Source organism: Ciconia boyciana, chromosome 7, assembly GCF_034638445.1.
Source record: "Ciconia boyciana chromosome 7, ASM3463844v1, whole genome shotgun sequence".
Taxonomy (NCBI): Eukaryota; Metazoa; Chordata; class Aves; order Ciconiiformes; family Ciconiidae; genus Ciconia; species Ciconia boyciana.
The window spans coordinates 7478457-7501030 of NC_132940.1; the positions used below are offsets into that span (position 1 = coordinate 7478457).

General features: G+C 40.8%; 1 protein-coding gene across 4 annotated transcripts in view; it reads left to right on the forward strand.

Moving 5' to 3' along the window:
• CC2D1B (coiled-coil and C2 domain containing 1B) overlaps window positions 1-22574 on the forward strand; it is a 35637-nt gene that overhangs the window by 4116 nt on the left and 8947 nt on the right. For 3 of the 4 annotated variants that reach the window (XM_072868871.1, XM_072868873.1, XM_072868872.1), the window contains exons 4-21: window positions 4165-4280; window positions 5076-5195; window positions 6304-6441; window positions 8447-8717; window positions 9220-9344; window positions 9484-9559; window positions 10709-10819; window positions 11149-11279; window positions 11565-11637; window positions 13802-13914; window positions 14726-14918; window positions 17188-17360; window positions 18013-18138; window positions 18729-18787; window positions 19052-19168; window positions 19669-19742; window positions 20421-20479; window positions 22386-22437. In XM_072868871.1, the coding sequence (XP_072724972.1) occupies window positions 4165-4280; window positions 5076-5195; window positions 6304-6441; window positions 8447-8717; window positions 9220-9344; window positions 9484-9559; window positions 10709-10819; window positions 11149-11279; window positions 11565-11637; window positions 13802-13914; window positions 14726-14918; window positions 17188-17360; window positions 18013-18138; window positions 18729-18787; window positions 19052-19168; window positions 19669-19742; window positions 20421-20479; window positions 22386-22437 (2127 nt within the window). The remainder of the gene's footprint in view (window positions 1-4164; window positions 4281-5075; window positions 5196-6303; window positions 6442-8446; window positions 8718-9219; window positions 9345-9483; window positions 9560-10708; window positions 10820-11148; window positions 11280-11564; window positions 11638-13801; window positions 13915-14725; window positions 14919-17187; window positions 17361-18012; window positions 18139-18728; window positions 18788-19051; window positions 19169-19668; window positions 19743-20420; window positions 20480-22385; window positions 22438-22574) is intronic. The other variant, XM_072868874.1, reaches the window with a different exon arrangement.

Genomic DNA, 22574 nt, shown 5'->3' on the forward strand with positions numbered 1-22574 from the left:
AAAAGGTGTAGTAGGTGCTAGATGAATTCAAAATGGAAATTGTGTTTCTTGTGGAGAGTGGGTTGTTTGTTCTTTGCTTGTTCTTCTGTTTTTGTTTAAAGACTGAATTTACTGAATGAGCATTGTATTTTTAGTTACTTGGACTCTGTAACCAAAATTGAATACCCTTGTAAAAGGGAAATCCTGGAACTGATGGAATTACTGGGAGAATCCTGTAGCTTGTGTTATGCAGGACACTAGAGCGTCTCTTGGAATGAATCATTACTATTCTTAATATTTTGAGCATCTGTTAATTTTGGCTGATAGTGTTTGCATGCAGCAATGCAGTGTTTTACAGGATTGCTGTAATCTACTATAAATCAAGGCTGCTGCTGCGAGGGACAGTCTCTAGTGAGCATGCTCTACCTCTAAGCTGGTATACATATTTATGGAGCTGCAGGGTGAGCTGGTTCAGGAAACTGATCTATAAAAATAAACTTCTGTTGTTGTGCTAGGTTTTCAGCTGAATCAGTTCCTTGATCTGGTTTGCTGCCTGCCTATTTGAACACTGCTGTGGCTGCAAGGGAGGGGTGGCAGCAAGTGGTTGAGATAGGGCAAGGAGAATGGGACCTACCCTTGCTACAGGTGTGTGAGCAGATGCTGGAAAGAAGGATTAGTGCAACTACGGCCTTATTTACAGCTCTGTATTAATTTGCCTGTAATATTTGAAGGGACTTCACACAGAACAGCAGGGAAGTGAAGAATTTTAAAATATTTAGAAAAAGTGACTGTCTAAACACTGTAATTGATGAGACACAGAGGAGGTGTTTGTATCTAAAATGAAATTCTAAATCATTTCCACTTTCTGAATTTCAAGATTCCAGTAAACCCTTAAAGCTAATAAGCATAATTGTGCTAATAAGCACAGTACCAGAACTTCTGCCATTGGACTTAGGTTACTCATGGTTAAAACATGCAGGATAGTGTTTTGAGGATGAATCTGTGTGTCGGGAGCTCTTGAATTGTTGTCACCTTTTCAAGTGCTGACTTCCTTCTCACCCTGATCATGTCACTTAATGTGTTTTTTCAGTCTGTTTATTCATAAGAGGGAAATGAAACTTCAGACAGTGCAAAATTAACATTTACTACGCCTTCTAAAAGTATATGTTATGGCTCATAAAACTATTTTCCAACATCATTTACAGCTGTTCTGTTTTCCTGGTAGAATTGGGAGTATATAGATAAGAAGCTCATGGAAGATGAACAGCTGGACAGCTGGCACTGGGAACTCATGAGACCTGGTACAGTGTAGTGATGGAGACATGGTGCATGGCGGGGGCAGGATGCAGGCCGGTGCCTAGAAAGGAGGGTACAGTAAGTACAGGGGAGACACAGATCCCGTCTGGAGAAGGACAGAAAAAAGGGACCCAGTACAATACATACTAGTGTTCGGTTCTTGGCTGAGCACGAGGTGCGGTAATTCACTCCTGGATTTACATTCTAGAGCTGTGATGGGGGGGAAGTGATCTCTCCCTCTAGCTTGAAGATGCAGGCAGCAAAAGCTGTACTGTTGCACCATCTTAAGTACAGAGATCTCTGCTATCTATGATTGATAAATGCCACTTGGTCAGCCACTCGGATGTTTGAAATTGTAGCCTCAACTTGCTATACTGGATTAGAGCTGAACCAGCCCCTGAGGAGGCTTGGTTGGTTTTTTTGCCTCTAGTGGGGCTTCACGTAAGGGACGCTCTGACCCTTGAAGTACAGCCAGTTGCCTTTGGATATGGCCTACTATCCTAGTTGCAGAATTTTGCTAAGGATCAAATGTATGAGCAACATGTTTGATATAGGTACTGAGGCACTGATGTGGTAAATTAGATTATTTGAACAGAAACAGCTTTGTACCTGGGTTAATTTCCAGCTGATTCAGCAAATGCAGGGGAAGGATGGTATCTGTTTTAGATCCATTTAAATGGACTATAAAACTCTGTCCTGAAAAATCTGTATTTTATTCAACATTTACTGACACTGGTGAGTCACAGTCATATGTTTGCATAGGGAAGTATCAGAAGCGTTTACATGGACAGCTGGCATTTGTGTCCAAATAACTTCACCTTTGAGAGCACGTGGAGGAAGTTGATAGTTAAGGAAGACGTGGTTGGCACCGCATGAAGTAGAGATGAGAACTCAACAAGGAGGAATTAAGTAGAGTTTTCAGGGTAAAGACCAGACGCTTGAAGAGAAATTGCAAGACAAAGTAGCCAAGAAAGACTTGGAAAAGGGAAAATCTCATGGGCATGAGACAGCAGTGCACAAAATGCAGAAGTGTAGTTAGAGAGGCAGAAGAAACAGCACTTTTTCTGATTTGCTTAGCAGTTCTCTGTGCCAGTGTTCTGCTGCTGCTCTTGGGCTCAGGACAAGTATGATGCCTTGATTTGGAGCATTCTATTTTTGTATGCCAAGTGTGACTTTGCAGTAGTGTTTGATGTGTAAAACAAGTAGTTTCTCAAGGTAGAAAGATTTTCTTGTCTTCCTTTCTTGCTGTCTTCAAACATATGGATAGTTTGCTGTGCCTCCTTGCTCGTCATGTTAACAGCCAGTAGTTTGGCTTACGGCTTGTGTTGTTCAGTATGTCTCTAGAATTGATGTTAATGTGCATCATCAGTTTCAAAGGATAAATACATACCCAGTTTAACATGAGATGGAGAGAGAGAGACATTCTTGTGCTTAAGACTGTAGACTGAGAAAATGGATCAGCTGTTGGAGTCTCAAGCGTAATGTAGACCCTATACAAAACTCCAGTGATTTAGTTAGTTGTAGTTTGATTGGGAACTCTTTGAGCTCAGTACTATTTATGGTAAATGCCTTGAACTTTGCTTGTTTTATAGCTGTATGCACTGTTGTAATACACACAATAACATATTTTTGGCTTTGAAAGAAAATGCAAACAGAAGTTTTACCGGCAGGTGTGCTGGGATGTTTAATGCAAGTGTCTGCATCTCATGAGTTTAACTGTTGGGCTAACTTGGTCATATTTGTACATGCAGATCTTTGGGAATTAGAGTACTTTTAACTCAAATTAGCTCAACATGAGGGAGAGAAGAAAAGGGATAGAACTGGGAGAAAGAAATAGTTTGTTGGCACTTAGAGATGGATGGATGTGGACCACTTCTGTTCCATATGGGGTCAGAATTTATTCTGTCAGTCAGAATTCACCAGGAGTGAGTTATATTTTGTTAGGGTAGACTGACATGAGGCAAAGGACACAGAACAGAAAGGCCTGGCAAAGATGCTGAGTCCAGGCCTTGTTAATATGGACAATCACGTCATAAATACCTTTCATAAATATCTAGCGTCAGCTTAAAACTGGTTCAGATGTTTATTCCTACTGGGGACAGAGGCTGCTCCAGTAATTCCCTTCATGGATAAAAACTTCTAATCAGATTTATTCATCAACAGTTTATATTTATTTGCTCTTGTGCCACCATTGATTTTTATCTTAACTGAGGAATACAGTTTTGACATAACATCCAAGAATAGTAGTATTCTCCAATTTTCCTTTGGAAAATTGAAGTCTTCCATAATGACAAAGTTTCTGTAAATAACGTCGTAGAGGTACTTATCTGTATCTTAAATCAGCCTAGGAGCTTGAGGTGACTTCTAGTAATTTTTCCCTGAAGCAGTTGTTTCATCCAGTCCTACTTGTCTGTCTTACACAGTCTTAAATGTCGTTACCGTGCAAACCTACCACAGAAGAAGTATCTTTTTCTTTTGTGGCCATGCTTTCTGAGCACTGTTGTGTCCCACCATACCTGCTAGTCTATCATGGTGCTTATGGTTTTGCCGTTCAGGCTCCTTGTATTAGTAAACAGACATTATTTCTCCCTGAGATATAATTTCTGAGCTAGGGTATTGGATGCAGTCATTTTCCTTGTCTTATTGCCTGCCTTGACTGTCTCTCTCAGAGACAACAGTATTGCTTTTTTCCTGGGTGTTCACTTCCCCGGTCTTTGCCCTTTAGCCATGAATATACTCTCATTTACCTGTGACACTATCCGATAAAGGGGAAGCAAGAGGAGAAGTCACTGCTCTCTTTCAGCTGGTAGCAACTCCTTTAGAATTTATATCCAGTGACTGCATAACTGTTACTTAGGGTTTATGGCTCCTTGTGGTTTCTTTTTACAGCTCCTCTGCCCATGGATCATATTGAAAAGATGGCTGCAGAGTGTATGAAGGACCTGAATGAAGATGAGGAGGAAGAAGCAGAAGATGAAGACTTGGAGAAAGATACAGACCTGTTGGTATGCATAACTCTGTTAGCAAAAAGTTTTAGTTTGTTGGTTTTTTTATTAAATGGAACTGCATTTAGCAAAAATGTCTGTTAACTTTGTGGTGAGAACCTAAAATATTGCAAAATAGTGCATTCCATTAGATATAAGGCTTTGCAGGATCCAACCCCCTGCACACCAGAGTAAGAGGGTTTCCTAACTAACATTCATATGTATGAGGGTCTTAGAGAAGTGGGGGCAACAGCGGGAATCCCATTCCATGTCAGTTGGTGGAATACAGCCAGGGACATTCTCCTTAAAGGGATGTCTGTCACCATTTTGCTACTGCTTTGAGTAGCGCTTGGCCCGAGATAATGTCTCCCAATAAATTCTTTGTCATTTCAGTGAGTGATCTAGTTGGCAGAGTTTAGAGAAAGAGTGTTAAGCAGTGTTTTTGACTGCCATTGTTAATAGATGCTTTTTGGAAATTTCAAATTTCAGTTTGAATGATCTTTGCAAAAGTACTCCTCTGAAATTCTCCAGGTTCAGATCTCTAACCGCAAACTCATGTAGTGATCCTGAAGCTGCAGTGTGGCTTTTGAGTGGTATCTGGCTTCCTGTTGTGAATACAAGTGGAACCAGTTTCATTTAAAAATAAAAAATAAAATAATTTAAAAAAAATGACTGGCATATAAGATGTTTAGACCCTCTGTTTGGGTTCAAGGTCTATCTGAAGGTTTTGGAGCTTGAGACTTGATTTTCTTTTGTCTTTTGAGGAAATAGAAATTTTGAGGAAAAGCCTTTTGTTGGCATTTACTTCTACTTTAGGCAGAATTGCAAGAAGTTCTGGGGGTAGAAGGTGAGACGGGAAGCTGTGAGGATGAAATGATAGCAATGGAGCCATCCACAGCTGAACCAGAAAATGGGCAACCTGAACTGCAACCACAGGTAGGAAAGAGCTTCATGTTCCTGACAGTTTTGCTGAATCACTGTTGTAGTGCAGCTTATATGATGGTCACAAACAAGGATCTAGAGAGGTGGTCTTGTCCTCCAAGGAAGGAAGAACTACACTATTGCTGTCTTCTCTGTGGAAACCAGTGCTCTATTGACACAGCAGAATTTTTTGCTTTGTTCAGAGGATGATTTTTAATGTTAGGATAGAATTGAGGAGGTAAACAGTTGGAATCAAGCATGTCTTTGTCCCTCATTATATTTAGGAGCATGCAGACTGCAGTTCAGGCTTCCAGAGTTCGTATCTTCCCCCTCAGAGTATTGAGTGGTGTGCTGAAATTGTGAGACTTGTTATAACTCGGCATCTTTGACATCTTTGTGGAATTTTTCTCAGTAGCATTAGCTTTCTCAGCTTAATTTGTCAATCCTCATGCAGTCAAATCCTTTACTCGGTTACTGCCACATTTCTGTTGTGTGCTACAGATTCCAGTGCCCTTGTGCATTGGGCCCATCAACAAATGGGTCTGAGAGCGTTTCTATAGAGATAATGGCAATAATTACATCAGTAGCCAGCTGAAGGGTCTCTGTAGCTGTGGAGTGTTTGTAAGTAGCTACTCATAACTTTGCTTAGGCTGCTTTTGTCACTGAACTAATTCCAGGCTGCAGGAGGAAGAAAAAGAGCTGTTGTAGTAAAACAAGGTTGAAGAACCCCAGAAAGGAGTAAACTAGCATGTTTTAAAAATAAGAAGTCAAGATTTGTGCCAAAATACTTCTTCACACCCTCTGTTGTTCGGTGTTTGAGAGACTTTACTGTTCTCTTCACCTACTCCCTAACCACATGGCTCCAATTACTCTGTGACTGTGAGTTTTCTAAATGTCTCCACCCATTCTTCTCTATTACGCCTTTGAGAGAAAGCCCAGAGGTGGATCCAGGGACCGTTAGCGTAGTACAAGTGCTCCTCTGTTTTAGAGACTGTTTCGTCCTTGAGCTCTTGATTAACGGGAGTGTGTGTAGAAGAGGAGTATTTGTTTTTCAGCGCTGTGGGAAAACTTGCATAGTTGGATGAAATAAGTTTTCTTGATTTGTTTTATTATTTTTTCTGAGACCACCTCACTTCCTGCTGTTACCAGTGAGCTGCAACAGACAATAGAAAAGAGAATTTCTAACTATAGGACAGCAATTTCTAACGCAAAGGAGTCAGGTGAGAGTGCCAAAATACGCCGATACGAAAGAGGCCTTAAGGTAAGTTGGGTTCATCGGGTATGTGAATGAGGGGGAGGCAAAGTCAGTTCTCTAAAGTGTAGTTCATCCAGATGTGTGAATTTGTTGGAAGGGAAGAGAAATTCTAATATGCTGCCTTGAGTTACTTTAAAAACATTTCTTGTTACTTACTACCAATCTGATGTAGCAAAGACACAGATAAAGTGTAACTTCAAATGCCTTTTGTGCATCAGCCTTGTTTCTGTTGAGTGTGGTTAGTGGTAGCTGGAGGCAGCTGATGTTAAACCCACCCATCTAGATCTGAATTTGACCTGTGATGACTGTTCAGTGTTACCTTAAAGCAAAGGTTAGGAGCTTTCCTAGCCCATATGCCTTCCCGTTCATCACTGATGCCTTTCCCTTAGATACTAACCTTCCAGTCAGTTCTGTGAGACAAAGGAAGGGGATACCTTTCCCTGAGTGTGTTGGCTGTGCTTGAAAATGAATAGAACAGGATTTTTCATTAAGGCAATTAAAAATTGCAGCAAGGAGCCGTTTTGTCAGCTTTGCATCTTTTCAGCCAGGTGGCGTGCTTGTAGTTAGTTGGTAGTGCTTGGTGATTATCACTGTGCAGAGTGCCTTTGTTTCCCTGTTTGCTTTCATATGGTCTCCTGCATCACTTCAGGCAGCAGCCAGCTCTGTCTTGTTGAGCAAAGCTTTATAGCTCAGTGCTGTCCACTGAGGGAAGAATGTAATGTCTCAGTAGCTACCAGGTGTCTCAGGGTACAAAGGGAACAACTGAGGCCAAACCCAGGGGAGGAAATGCACAGGAAAGGACATGTCTGTATGTGTCCACTGCTTGCTACCTCTGAAAGGAATGTACATGAAACCACCTGAACTTTCAGAGAGCGAGAGGGACAGGGAAACGGGCTTATTTCATCCAATGACGAAGCTTAGTGCGCTGTTTGCCACCTCCTTTATTTTTCAAGGTAGGGACTTTCCCTGTGCCTAAGCTGTGTAGCTAAGGATAATACACTAGATCTCACTTCACAGCTCACAGTTCCTTAATTAGCAAAATGACATGCCAACAAATGGTGTACAGTTATCTCCTGTACGTAGTTCTTGGAACTGTGAACTTCAATCTCAGCATTTAATTCCATCTCCAGTCAGTCTGTCATCCCACACGTGGAGAAGAGAGAGCTGTGCGTGGGTTGCTGTACTGGTCTGAACCCCAATCTCGCATGCAGTCAGACCAAAGTATCTACCACTGTTGCTTAATAGGTCAAACAATGTCATGGCTAACCAAAAATAGCAGTGATTCTGGTACTGATGAGATTTTATTGTTGTTGTTGTCTTTCTGTGCTTCCATGTCAGTTTCTGTGGAAGATGAAAGAAATAAAACTTTTGTTTTGGCTTAAAGTGCATGGTGATCTTTTGTCTGAACCTTAAATTAAAAAAAAAAAATACTGAGGAAAGTAATGTTTGTGATGGAGGAAGGGTTTTAAAAAAAATGAGCAGCAGTTAACCCATGTTACAGGTGGTGAGAGCTGCTTGCCATACGTCACCAGCTGAAGCTCCATTTCCGTTGTTAGTATTTAATGGCTTTTCTCATTGCATTAAATAGGTGTGCAGACTCCTTCCTTCCCTGAATCCACACAGGCAGTGACATTTCAGAGTAGTGTATTTTATTTTGTTTTAAACACATAAAATGCATCGACAGTTGGTATAAATGGCTTCTTTGGTGACTTTCTGTGACAAAGCTGAGTGGACCACATCAGCTATTCAGTAATTCTAGGTGTTGAGGTACTTGCAATTATGTAGTTTGGGTAACAAGCCTTTTGCATTGTGCTGCTCTGATAATTGGACACCTTTCAGTAGCGCTGAAGTTGGCCTTGCAGAAAAATAGGGAACCAAAGTGCAGCATTCTGTAGTGGCATGTGTAATAGATCCCATCATGTATAAGGGAAAGAATTTGTGTTTTAATGATTTATGCTAGTAATATGTTTGATGAAAATGCCTATCGACTTTGCTGTTCCATCTCTGCTAGACGCTGGAAACCATGCTGGCTGCAGTGAAGAAGGGCAAAAAAATCAATGAGGAAGAAATGCCACCTCCTGTTGCAACAGGAAAGAGTTATTCTCACTTATCTCAAGCCATGGGAGTGGAGGTAGAGAATTCAGAAGATTCAGTCAGTGTCCTACCAGAGAATAAAGCTGAGTCTGCAGATGATGAGCAGAAGACCTCTCATGAGGCAGTGCAGCATCTGGAATCAGAGTCTCTACAGGGTCGTGCTGCTTCTAGTCCTACCGCGGAAACAGGTACCATGATCTGAGAGGGTAAGCAGTTGCAACACTATTTTAATGCTACATCTTTCTTGATATTTGTATTGTGTAGCAAAGCACTGCTTATGTTGGAACTTCTCTGCTGAATGTTTCAGATAGAGTTGTCAGTGGGGTGCTGAATTTCTGGCAGTGGAATCAGTTATTGTTATAGAGTTCTTGTATGCACTGTATCAGTACCTTTCACTTAACTTTTCCTGTGCCTGAGTTTATCCTTCAATATTGTGGCATGTGGAATTCCAAGCTTTAAAGAGTTTTGAGATATTGACTAAAAGACTTTTTTTTTTTTTTTTTAAATTGGGAAAAGTGGGATTGTTATGTCTGGTAGGACTTCTGGAGACTGGAGGAAAAAGGACTTTTGTAAGATGGCTGTGTGATTCAAAGCAAAAGAGGACAAATGCAGGTTTGAATAGATGGACATAGCAAGGGATGCACATCTTGCATGCTCTGTGTAAGTCTCAGCATTGTTTCATTCTCACAGATCTCCAGAACAGCAGCACACGAGCAATACTACTTATGAGGCAGAAGGAGTATAAATTAGCAGCTCTAAAAGCCAAGCAGCAAGGGGACCTGGAGAAAGCAAAGGAATACATGAAGGCAGGCAAGGTATGCACACAAGAAATCCTGAATGCTAAACATGCCCTATGCTGTACCCACATGCACTGAGTGTCAAATATTTATTGTGGCAGCTAGCAAGTCTTGGACATACTAGAATAAATCTTCTGTTTTGTTTTTTCTGCATTAGAAATTTAATGTGGTCTTGGAAGCTCTGGACAGTGGGCAGCCGATAGACCTCCAGAATATGCCTCCATCTCCTCAGGGTAAGGCTCATCTTACAGAAACTGTTCTGGAAGTCTCTCTATGTTGTAATGGAATGATTCTGCATTTGACTGCAAAACTATAAGAAGAATTGAAGATCACTTAGGTCTGAGGCTTACTGCATATTCAAATTCTAATAAAGACCAACAACAAAAAATAAGGTATCATTATTTATATTGAAGTTACTCTCTGTGAATTACAAGTTCAAGTAGGTATTGATGTCTAATATTCCTATTTTTATAACTTTATGTAATAGCAGACAGTATTTGAAGTAGAAGGGAAAGAAGGGTAATGGCACATTCGTAAAGTTTAGTGTAATATTTGATGGTGTTACGTGTTTCAACTGAAGTCATAACGTTCAGATTAAGAGATTAACAAATAGATTGCAGTGCAGTAAAGTCTAAATCTTAAAGCAAGTTACCAATATTAACGATACTTTGATCCTTGTAAGAGAGGATTTTTTTTTAGTTAGTGTCACCACCAGCAATTAATATTTGGTCTGTGCAACTCAGTGTTTTAAACAATATACTTTAGTAGATTATTTTATTCTAAGAAACTAAATGACAGATTACTTTATTTCAATAAATCATGTGATCTATGACTCCTTAAGTTATAAACTGATCACCAAATGGTATTAGAGAGAAACTTCACCCATGATATAATCTTGCCTTAAAAAGTGCAAGATTTTTGCAGCGGATATTTTTGTAGTTTTCTGAAATAACCACTGTTATACAATGCCAGAAACTTGGGTGTTTGAATAGATGGTATTACTTGCTTCCCTTTTTCAGCACGTCTTTTGTTACTAGGATATTTTAGTCAATTAGCAATCTTGTTCACTCTTTCCATCTGCCAAGATACCAAGTTATATTTTGGGGAGAGAATTCTTAGAATACTTGAACTGGTTTTACTTTTTTTTTTTTTTTCTCAAGCAGCACTAACCTAAATTAAATCAGCATTTGAGATTTTCTATTATAAAGCATTTTATCTGAAAAATGGGAACCTTAGACTTATCTAGCCATGCAGATACTGTTTTAAAGCCAAAAAGCTTTCAGGAAGATGATGTGATCAAATTGATGGTTTTCTGAGTAACACGGGTTGACTTGCTGTTAATGGAACATGCTGTGAAACTTCCTGCTTTCCTTGCTTTGCAGATCTTGAGAGCCTAGGAAACATACAAGATGCATCCAAGCAAAAGGTACCAGCTCCAGTGGGAAGTTCCCAGGATCTTACAACACCTGAACCTCACACCCAAGAAGCTTCAGGTAGGACTTTTGGATTTCTCTAGCAAGCCATAAAAATAGCATGGCTGGAAGGCGCTTTAAGGTCTGCCCTATTGCACTGAACTGCAGTGGGATTGAGTAAATCTAGCTAATGTTCCTGAATATTGTTTGCTGCTGATCCCATCTGTACTTTTGTTCTGGATCAGTAGTGGAAGTAAAAGTTAATAAACTTCCTTTATTATGAATACAATTATTCTAAGACTTTGTAATGATGTTTTTCCTCCCCTTCCTTACCTTCTGCAGAGACAAAAAGGCAGCTCATGTTTTGAAATCTGAATCATATGGCATTTCATTGTCTGTCTTATTTCAAGCTTTCCTGCAGCAGCCAAAAACAGTGCTGGAAGCGTTACAGCAAAGGCTTGAGAAGTACAAGTCAGCAGCAGCACAGGCTAAAGCGAGTGGGGATGATCGGAAAGGGAGGATGCACGAGAGGATAGCCAAGGTAAAATGAAAAGTGTAGCAAGCTGCTTGCATCCAGCAAAGCCATTTGAATTAGTTCTCCTGCTGAAGACTTTCAAGGCTGAAATAATTTGTGTATTGTCCTTCTGTTTGAAAAGAGCTCCAGTAGGGAATCTGTAAAGCATTTGGAGGAAAGAAGAAATAGAGACAATGCACATATTATAGCAAAATACTGTGTATTCTGCAATATTTATGCTGGTTAAATACAGATGATTGCTAATTTATAGTCAACTCAAATTTATGTCTTACTGAGTGCCTTTGATTACAGCAATACCAAGATGCCATAAGAGCCCATAAAGCAGGGAGAAAAGTGAATTTTTCTGAGCTACCTGTTCCTCCTGGTAAGTGTGAATATAAAATGTCCTAATACCAACTTTTGTATATCTACTGGGCTCTGAAGGAGATGTGCAGATATTGCCTCCTCATCCTGCGGAACAGCTCTGCCCTTTTGTCAGTGTGTAGGCTGGCCTTGCTGTTTGATAGTATTGTGAAACTGCTTATTAATGTGCTCCCAAACTTTCACACTGGTGGATATTCCTGACCGTTGACTGCCTGTTTAACAGCAGCAGAACTTAAAACTGGTGCTTTTTGAAAAGGTAAACAACTTAACTGTGGGCAGGTGCTGAAAGTGTTACTTATCTGTCCTCTGTGCCAGCCCTCCTAGAGGAAAGAGTAAACTTGGGATATATTGGCTTCTCAGTTTACTGGAAGGAGATTTTTGAAACGGAAAAAATTTGCCTGATGTCCCCCATTCTGTTGATTCCCAGCAGGAGCCTCGGAACTCTGTATTGCAACACCTGACAGGTCAGATCAGTATTGCAGCTCATGGCTCGTAAAAGTAGTCTACAGAGACGAAGCAAATCATGCCCATGGTTACGCTGAGACAGTGACAGAGGCAGAAACTGAACCTGCTTCTTGAGACACTCTGTGTCCTTTTTATCTTTTTCAGAACGTATAGTGCTGTGTCCGTGAAAGTTTGGGCAAGGTCATCTATGAATGTTCCACCTCTGGTTTGCATGATACTGTTTCTTCCTTAGGAAGCATCATTCCTTTTATCTTGTGCCTGATATGTTCTTCTGAAAAGATATATTAGCACTGCAAAGTGGTGCCTAGATTTTTTTTTTTTTAAGTTAGAAAAGGGACACGGACCTTACGGCTTTTTTGTCACTGTCAGATGTGGCGATGGCGAGCACTGTAGTAGTAGTAAAGTAGGCAGTGCCAGCTCTGTCAGATCATGTACTGCTTTGAAGGTTCCCTGCTTTGAAGCTGTCCCTGAAAAGCAGTTCAGCATCCCTTGTTCTAGAACGTGATCCATTTCTTGGCAAATACCAGTTTCTGTAAGAGTGAGGTACTCCATATTTACACCTCTGAAAATATGGATAACTCCTCAATTTCCTTACACGTTAGCTGCATGTTTTTCAGCCATCATTTAGAGGCCATATGATTTACATTGAAGACAACCATCAGGCAGTCGCTGAAACCAGCAATGAGATTATAATGGACTGGCAGTGCATTTCATTGCATCTGGATGATGATAAGTACCAGCCTTGACCTCCTTGGAGACAGAAATGCTGCTGAGTAATGGATCAAGTGTCACGCAGGGTCAGCAGCATAGGATTCTGAGTTATGCCTGCCTGTGTACCTCAAACTTGTTCTGTCCCTGTAGCAGCCACCTCTAGGTTTAGGAGCAGTTTAGTCATTATTTCTTGGCACTTCTAATGAGACTGGCAAAAAGAATACTTGCTACATATTAATGAGATAAATCTTATTAACAGACATTTTATAGTAGTGGCTCTGGGTCTCTGTTGTTTGAAGCTGACACTGAACTGGTAGTGTGGAAGTGAGAGTTCCATCATCAAGCCTTCCTCCCATCCCTAAAACAATAACAATGAAAAGGATTGTTCTTCATATACTTCACATTTAACTACTGTGATTCTGCCTTATTTTGCAACCTCTGCATTGCAGTAGATTTTCAGCAGAGGCTTAGTGTGTTATCCAGATGTCGGCAATGTATTGTTTATTACTGTATGGGTTAGCACTGATTTTCTGCTGGACTGTGTACCAACTAAGGTGAGGCAGCAGTGGGGGGGGGGGGAAAGGAGCCAGCAACTTTTTGTACAATCCGCTGTCCTTTTGTGCAAAGGAGAGAGACTAAATTCTTTGCTGCTTCTGGGGGCATCTCTGTTACCAAAGTCTTGAGGTTGTGAGGCTCCTTGGCTGGCTGCCAGTTGTTCAACTTAGAAAGCTGTGCTCTGTTATTGCATCACTTTAGTGTCATCCCTTTAAGCCTGTATATCTGTGAGAGATCTGATCTTAAGCTCACCACTCAGACTTTATCTAGCAAGGCTTTGTGACCTTGGCCTCAGTCTATTGGCCTCACTGAATTCTGAAATATATTAGCTAATAGGTACTTGGATAGAAATAGCTTCACAGAAAAGAAGAAATATGAAAGACAGAACATAGGTCCTATGCAACTCTTTACTTCTGTATTCCTTTCCTCCTCAGGATTTCCCCCTCTTCCTGGTGTTGCAGCAATGGATGGTGACAGCACAATAGCTGCTGTTCTCGAAAGTGCCAACAAGCTGGCAAACATGGAGGAGAATGATGAAGAGGAGGAGGTTAGTATTTCTTAGTAGGACGTGTAAAAGTTAAAATGCTGTCTCTTGTGGTATGCAGAGATGAGGCCATTGGATTTCCAGTCAGGCAAGGGTACTGAGATGAAATACATTTCCCAGAAGTCTGAAGAGTACAGGATCTCAGGAGTCATTTCAGTTTGCGTTACAGAGTAGGAGAGAGAGAGAGATGTGAGATGTCATTACAGTCAGTACCTACAGAGTCTATGAGTCCAGAGTTTGGCTCTTTCATAACTGTCTTGTATGTGGGTTTTATTTTCAAAGCAAATACTTCAGATCCTGGCTACCCCTTTACATTGTTCTAACGTACTTAAAGCTGTACTTTCATCCTGCGTTCCAGTAGCTCCTATGTTTGTGCTTTCCCAGGATGTTCAACACACACTGCTTTTTTCAGGCAGCACCAGCCTTTAGGCTTTGGTTTGATTTCTTTATCTCTCTACCTTTGGTTGCTGATGGTTTGTGCTTTCAGCTGGAGTAGCTTGTAATGGAGAGAATTCCTGGATGATGGTTTTTCTGCATGCATCTGCTTTTTTTTAAATCACTGCCTTGTTGAACATTCCTTTTGTCCCTTCTATAGTGGAGGTTTGATGCTTGCATAGGTCAACTACCTACTGGTGTTGCATGGCTCATAAACCCCCAGAAGTTAAAATTTGCTGTCTGGAATGTTATGCTCCCCTCAAAAGTGATACCAGAAGGCTGATAGAGTGATAACCATGGTTGTTGATGCTTAGGATGCTGTCCTCAACTCCGGAATAGGTTTTATGCATTTAATACAAAATTCTTTTTGTTATGCTAGAATGAACCTCTGACACAGGCCCCAGTTGCCAAGAAGCCTGCTCAGCTGCCTGGAAAGCCGACTCAAGTTGTTAAGCCAATTACAGTGCCATCTGCTGTAGCTGAGGAGGAGAGCTCTCCTGAGCATGTGAAACAGGCTACATCACCCTCCACTCTGGACAAGGCAGAGTCAATGGATCATCTCCCTCCAGCTGGTAAGCTGAAAGGAGCATCATTCCCAGTGATCCAGGTGCAAGTCATTTGCACTAGTTTAGTTTAATACCTTGGTAAAGACTTCTTTTCATTACGTTTTAGATATGAGTCAGTGAATGTGTAGCATAGACTTTCTCTGACAGGAGCCTCAATATATGTGTCTGCTGGAGGGCAGATCCAGACCAGCCATGCAGCTTTATTTCACAGAGGGGGCATGTGTAATTATAAGGGTGATTGGGTTTTTAATTAATTTTGATGTAACAAGTATATCGATTCATAATGTTTAACTCTGCTCACAGTTGAACTCTACATATACTCTCATTGAAGTGGACGGCTTGCCAGTGTGAATTATTCATTGATCTAATGCAGCTTCCTACATCAAACAGTGGTTTCTGCCTAGTGCTTCATCCAAGGGTCTCAAATTGGCATATAGGCAGTAGTTCATCAATCTCTAGTCCTCCTATTGCTGAGGTCACTAAACAGTTGTCTGTACAAGATTAATTGTACAGATATTAAGGGACAGCCACCACCTCACGGTGTGATTTGGGCACACACCAGCAGTGTTCAGGCTCTCACTGATTCTGTTGTCATGCCTTGGCTGTAATCGCATCCTTCTTCTTCCATTGTGCCCTGGGTAGTTCCCTCAGGACAAAGCAGAACTGCCTAGCTGGCTGATGCAAGTTCTTTTGCAGCGTGCAAAGGCATTTCACAGTGGCACGGTGATTAGCTCATAACTCTTCTCTCTGGAAAATTCCATGACTTGTTTTATAAAGACCACTGAAACATAGTGGTCATCCATTTTGGCTTTGAAAATCTATGAATCCTCAGGAGTTTTGTTTGTTGCAATTTTAGCTGACATTAATCTCAAGTGAATTGCCCTAGACTTGTGCTGTGAAGGAATTGATAATACCTGGTCTCTGGTGTTACAGTAGTCTCTCCTGGGTATTTCAAGTATTTTAAAATAAGACCAATAGGTGCAACAAAAACCCAGACAGATTCATACTGGCATGATTTTCACAAAATGCCAGTACTTCACTATTGTAAAGCTATATTTCACTAGCCAAAGTGCATTCTGTGATCCAAATGTTACCTCCTGCCCCCCAGAATTATGAAGTGCAGCTTACAGCTGCCCATAGCTGATCAATCAACTGTAAAAAACTGTCTTTTTCTTGTTGGAGAGCACAAAGTGTAGGGAGGTGTGGGAGTGGAGTGGAGCAGTTGCGCTTAAGGTCTATACCAGGAAAATCAAGGAGTCAAGATCAGTTGGATTAATGGCTTTGCTCAGTCCATTCTCCACAGATTTTTTTTTTTTTGCAAATACCTGTGCTCTGTGTCTCAGCCTCACAGAGCACACTGTGGGTTTTGTCTCGGTGGAATCTGGGCTAGCTACCTTGTCTAATTAGTTTGGTTTTGGCTGACTGGGCAAATTGCTCACAGCAGCAGAACAGTGGGCTCTTTTGCAAGGATGGGAATAAGTTGATTGTCATCTGACAGCAGTGAACATAGTGTGAGAGTCATTGGTATATTTGCTGAGACAGGCACCTCTTGCAAGTGCTGTTTAGCTTGTGTAATCACGAGTAGAGTGCAGTGGTGAATACAATATGAGTATCTTTCGAAATGGCTGTAATCAGCTCATGCTGTACCACTTCCTAAGTGAGGCATAAGAAGAGGCAGGATGTACTGACCTGGTACAATGTAAAGCAGTCTTTTCTGACTTGTGTGGTTGTCCTTACTGTTTTGGGAGGGAAAGAGGAGACCCAAGAATGAATAAGAAATTAAGATGGCAAGGAATTACAAATAAGCAGAGGTGATACGTCTGAATGTGCCTGCACATTGATTCATCTGGGTTTTTTCTGACAGATCAGGGGAGAGGGAAGAAATGAGTACAGAAGATGCTCGTAATATTCACTGTCTTTTAGAAGTTAACATGTCAAGCTGAAAGTTTGAATTCAGCTTCTGCTTTGGACCAATCAGCTGTACTGGAGTCTGTCTCCTGCCTGCAAATAAGGGGCTGTAATTACTATTGTGACACTTGTGAAGTGCTACAAGGCTTTTTGATGAAAAATGCCATGATATAAGGAAGTTTGTTTCTTTTTCTGAGACTTGAAATTGAAACTGTCCAAGAAACAATTAGGTGCAGTAAGGAAATGTCCTTATTTGATATCTATACTTTTACTGACCTTTCTCTGGCTATAAATTGAACGTGATGAACCTGTTTCAGGGGCACAGCAGTGTCAGATGAGTGAGGGTTTTTATACAACTGTTTTTCAGCTAAGGAACAGCTGGAATTTCTGGAGACCAGAAAGAAGCAATACATGAAGGCAGCCATCAAAGCAAAGAAGGAAAATAACCTTGAACAGGCTAAGATGTATCTCAGAACAGCTAAGAGCTTTGACCTAAAGATTGAGCAAGCAAAATGTGGCAAACCTGTTGATATTTCCAAGGTTAGTAGGACTGTTAGTATTCTGCTTTATTTAATATTCCTGGACATCTAAGTGCTTACTTCAAACAGTGAATGATTTAATAAATATTTCTTGACACAAATTAAGTTAGTTTGCTCAAGTGACAAATCTGGATACTGAGCCCTGAAATTCCCCTGTATTTTTGTTTTATTTTGTTTCCTCTGCTGCTCCTCAAGTGTGCCAGATTTTGAAAAAATTTAGTCTCCATGAACCATTTGCTCCTTGATTTACAATGGCACACCTAAACCATGCAGCTTGGAAGTGTTCCCTGGGCTTAGGGTGTGAGTACATCTCTTAGCTGTGTCCTGACTCCATTTTGGGATGAGGATCAGGTGCATGTGATACAGTGATGCCCTGGTTTCTCTTGGTATTTGGGTAGATGGGGAAACCAAACTGCACTGTAATAGCTCTCCTGACCTGAATAATCAGGGAACTAGGCCTGTAAGACATTGTGCAGGGTTTTAAGACTTAAACAGTCATCAGGCAGCGGTATAAGTAGTGGTTGGGTTGGAACTGCATTGAGAAGAAGAACAACCCATCTCCTTTCACTGACCTTTCCATACATTCTGACTGCTTTTTGTATACTTTGTCTTTTTCTATGAGGGCTCTGAAATGTGGTGTTCTTGTGTTGCAGCTGCCATCACCCCCTACAGATGATGAGGGTGATTTTATCTTCATACACCATGAAGATGTCAGACTGTCTCAGAAAGCAGATGAAGTATATGCACAGCTGATAAAATTGCTGAAGGACCAACACGAGGTGACTGTTTTATCTTTTTTTTAGAAATGTTTTGGGTTTTTTTTTTACATTTTTCTGGGTTTTATTAATACTACAGTCCCATCATTGTTTCTGTGGGGTCTTTCGTTTTTCTTTTAAAATACTTTTGATTTTGTGTGCCCTAACATGGAAAATTTTCAGAGTTGGATTCTCTGCTAGTTGAAGTCAGAGGGTGTGCTTGGAGGCTTGGGACTATCAAATTATCACTATTAAATATGAGTACTCAAGTTTGAAAGTAGCACCCGAATGATTAAGACTAGCTCTTGGGTGAACCTTTTATCTAGAAATTAAGTGATTAAAAAGTAATAGGGCAGAACAGCTCAAACAAATGCTGTGCTCAGCTTTGGGTTTAAAGGACTGTGGGGGTGGGGGGTGGATGGTTTTGGGTGACTTGGGAAAACTCTTGGCTTTTCTTAAATTAGGTTGTCATCAACCTCAAAACTCTCTGCTAGTCATGAATTTACAGTTGGACTCGATCTTATAGGTCTTTTCCAACCTATACGATTCTGTGAATCTGTGTGTAAGGATCACTGAGTGCATCTGTATTTGTTTGGTTTTGTTTCTGTTGACAGAGGTGTTTGCAGTATTCCAAGCAATTCATGCATCTGGGAAATGTAGCAGAAACGACTCGGTAAGACCCACTGCCTGCTGTTAATCATTCCACAGTGTGGTCATTTCAGGCCTGAGTCTGCCTGGCCCCCCTAAAGATGATGGGGGTTTAGGTTGGTAAGCTTCTCATTATGTGAAAGGGTCAGTAACTGTGAGGCCTGCATCTCCAAGTTGCTCTCAGGCCTCTGGTCTGAGGCTTACTCTGTGGCCTGTATCTGGCAGAATGCTCTGTTTGATGTTCCGGGGTGTGTGTAGCTTTTCTATTGTGCGTTTGCCTTTTCTATAGGTTTGAGAAACTGGCACAAGGTTGTAAAAAGGACATGGACATCTTACAGCTTGCACGAGCGCAAGGAATGGATCCTCCAAGCCATCACTTTGAGGAAAGAACCTTTAAAATGATAAGGTGTGGAAAAACAAAGGGATTTCTCAGGCAGGCTGGAATGAGTTTTCTGGTTTCTAGCTCTTGTTTAGGGAATTGTGGGCTTCAGCAAACTCAGGTGGCACCTAGGGTTAGGCTCTGCATTCCTGAAAGGACACTTTCAAAAACTTATATACAAAGAAGTTGTTCTCTAACTTCTCCTCTGGGTTCTTCTGTTTTCAAAATATCTCCAGCTTCATGTCTTATATTCTGCTACTTCAGCCACTCTTCCTTCCTATGTATTTCTCCCTCAATCCTGTTGCCTTTGGGCTTTGTTGGTGGCATTTTTCACTATACCTCAGAGATGTGTTTATCTCTGTTTGTGCTCTTTCCTTGCTCTTTTGTAATTTATGGATATGATCTATGTAGGAGTGCACTATTGAAAAAGGTCTGACAAATACCAGTGGCATCCTGGTCTGACAGTGGATCAGGTGGTGGTGGACTACCAGGATGAATATACTTTTTTTGTCTTTATTTTTTCACAGGATATTTTCTGAGCTCAACAGTACAGAAATGCACCTTCTTATTGTCAGGGGAATAAACCTACCAGCTCCGCCAGGTATGTACTCAAAAGGGCGTGTGGGTGTTTTCCTCTAAGTTAGGTAAGGAAGGTAGTGGGGAATGAGATTTTTCTACCTTGAAGACCACTTCAAGACCTTTGTAGCCAGTACTCGTTAAAACAAAATAACCAGATTTCAGGCTCAAGCCCCCAAAAACCCTTTAAACAGTATTTAAAAAAGCAAACAACCTGGAAGAATAAAGAGAATCTGGGTTCCATCTGGACAGAGGGAAGAACTCTTAAGTTGTCCTGGGTTTGCTCATAACTGTGTCATAGTTTTAAGTTTCATGTTTATCTCCTGTTTTGTTATGAGTGCCTGCCTTAACTCTGCAACACCTTAATGTCTATTGACCCTTCAGTAGAGAGGAGTTGCTCCTGCCAACGTTCCTGCTTTTAGTCCCTTGTTTCTGGGAGCTTGTAAACCATCTGCGCTAGACTGTCGCAGGACTAACAGCAGCGTTAAGAAAAGTAGATGTTTTCCTTTGGATGCCAGCTTTCTGTGGATTTTGGTTTGATGGATGGGTTTTTCATGGATGGTGTCTCTTCAGTTGTCAAGAGACAGGTCATGTGTCCTACTGAAAATCAGTTAGGTGCTCTTGAAAATCCTCCCCAACATAACAGATGAAATGAAAATATCTGTATTGGCTGTTTGGATTGGCTGGTTGTTGTCTCATTCAGGTGTTTCACCAAGAGATTTGGATGCATTTGTGAAGTTTGAATTTCAGTACCCGAGTGCGGTGAGTGTGTGTCCTGGCTCTTCTGTTCCTCACTCTGTGACCCTTTGCCACTGTATTAGCTTGTGAGGGCTTCAAGGGGGAAGTGTAGGTTTTCTTCTAGAAAAGGAAAACACTTCTAGGCATACCACCTGAATTTATTTTTCAAACAGAAACTCTTTCTGAGAAACAGAACTGCTGAATCTGTTTCCTGCAGATTTAAGCTTTGCTGCACCTTTCTTTTGATGTTCTCCACACCTTACACTTAGCGGTGTGGTGTCTGCTTCAGGCTTGCATGTTCTCTAGCTGGCTGACCACCAGCTTACTGCTAAACAGCATTCACAGGGCTAAGCCATGCGCACCTTTCCCCCCTGAAGGCACTAACCAGACTGTTTCCAGTGTTTGCAAAATTTGTAGGAGTTAATTTCTTTTAGGGGCACAAACGCACTGGTAACTTCAACCAAACACAAGGGCATGCAAAGTTGTCTGTAGGGGAGAGGGGCCGCCTTAGATGTGATCTCCCTCTAATTCCTTTCTTAAAGGAATAATTCCTTTCTTAAAGGAATTAGAGGGAGATCTCCCTCCCTCCCATTCCTTTAAGAAAACAAACTTTTAAAGGCATTGCTTTTGGACATCTCTTATAATTATAGAAATGGACTGAAAAGGTTAATCTTTGTCATCAAATAAATGCACGTGACTCCTGGTGATTTAATTGGCAAATATATATGTGCATATCTGGAGAAAGGACTTAGGCCATACGAGTTTCTTGGCTTTACTAATTAATACTTATGTGTATGTATATATGTGTATGTATATAAAAAAATATGTATACATATATATATTGCTTCTTTCCTTGAAACTCCCCAGTGTCATCCTGTTCCCCTCACCTTTAAAAGCAGTCTCTGGTCTGAAAAATACTGAAACCATTGAGCTAGACGGGCTTCTAAAGAGGGCTGTCTAGTCTTATGATCAGTAGGAGTGCTGGGGCTTCTGCTTTCTCTGTAGGGCAAAACCAACCTTTGCTCTTATAGGACTAATACTTAGCCCTGTGAGAGTGCAGAGCCTAGATTTTTACCTCCTAATAAATTTTGCAGCAATTCCACTAAAATAAATTCAATTACCTGTGGGAAATTGATGATGGTCAGATCAGATTTGTGTTTAGGTTTGAGTTACGTGAGGCCTTAATGGAGGAGTCCGTCTGTCCCCCATTAGGGTGGCTGAAAACGGAATTGGTCTGCATGAGTAATTTTCTGGGGAATAAGTAAGAATCAGCGTAGTTGCTTTTAATCTATTTTTCTTTGTTTAAAAAAAAGCTGGATCTCTACTGCTTAGCCAATAGTCAAATACATCACCTTTCTCCTTCATAGCTGAAATCAGTTTTGCAAAGTAGCTGCAATAATTAGGTCACGTTGTCCTTGTTCAGTCCCCAGAGATTTCGTTTGTACTCCGCTTTAGGTTAAAAGTTAATTCATTTTGGTGGCAGATTGATTGTCAGGCAAAATAATAGTAGGGCAATTCCCTGAATGATTTGTGATGAATTCCTTGTGTAGCTTATTATTCTAACTAATGCAGAAGGAACAGAATTACTGTGTCGTGGAACGTGCACAGTTTATCATGTAGTTTAACAGCTGCAGTCAGTAACTTTATGATGATTGGACTGAATTGAGTGTGACCATGTAGCTTATCTGTGGCTCTTATATTTAATGTAATGTTTTGGCTTATTCTTTATCTAGTATTATACTCGTAACCACAATGAAATCCAAATATTTTAGTCTTGAATGTACCATGACTCTTCTTATCATGCAGATAACCCTCTAAACCTCATGTTTCTTGTATAGGTATAAAAAAGAGCTGGTAATAAAAACGGTTACTAGTCTGTATTTTGAAACAATATCTGATGGTTTTATGTAATGTGTGTCTCTCTTAATAGGAGCAACCTCAAAAGAGTAAAACACCTGTAATTAACAATAACAATTCTCCAGGTTAGTACTTTTTCTGGGATGGAGGGAAAAACATTGCACCTTAGGAATGACTGGAGAGTACAGGCTAGTGTCATACTGTGAATCAGGCCAGAGGGCCTCCCACCACCTTTTTTCTTCTTCCTTATGAAAGGGCTTGT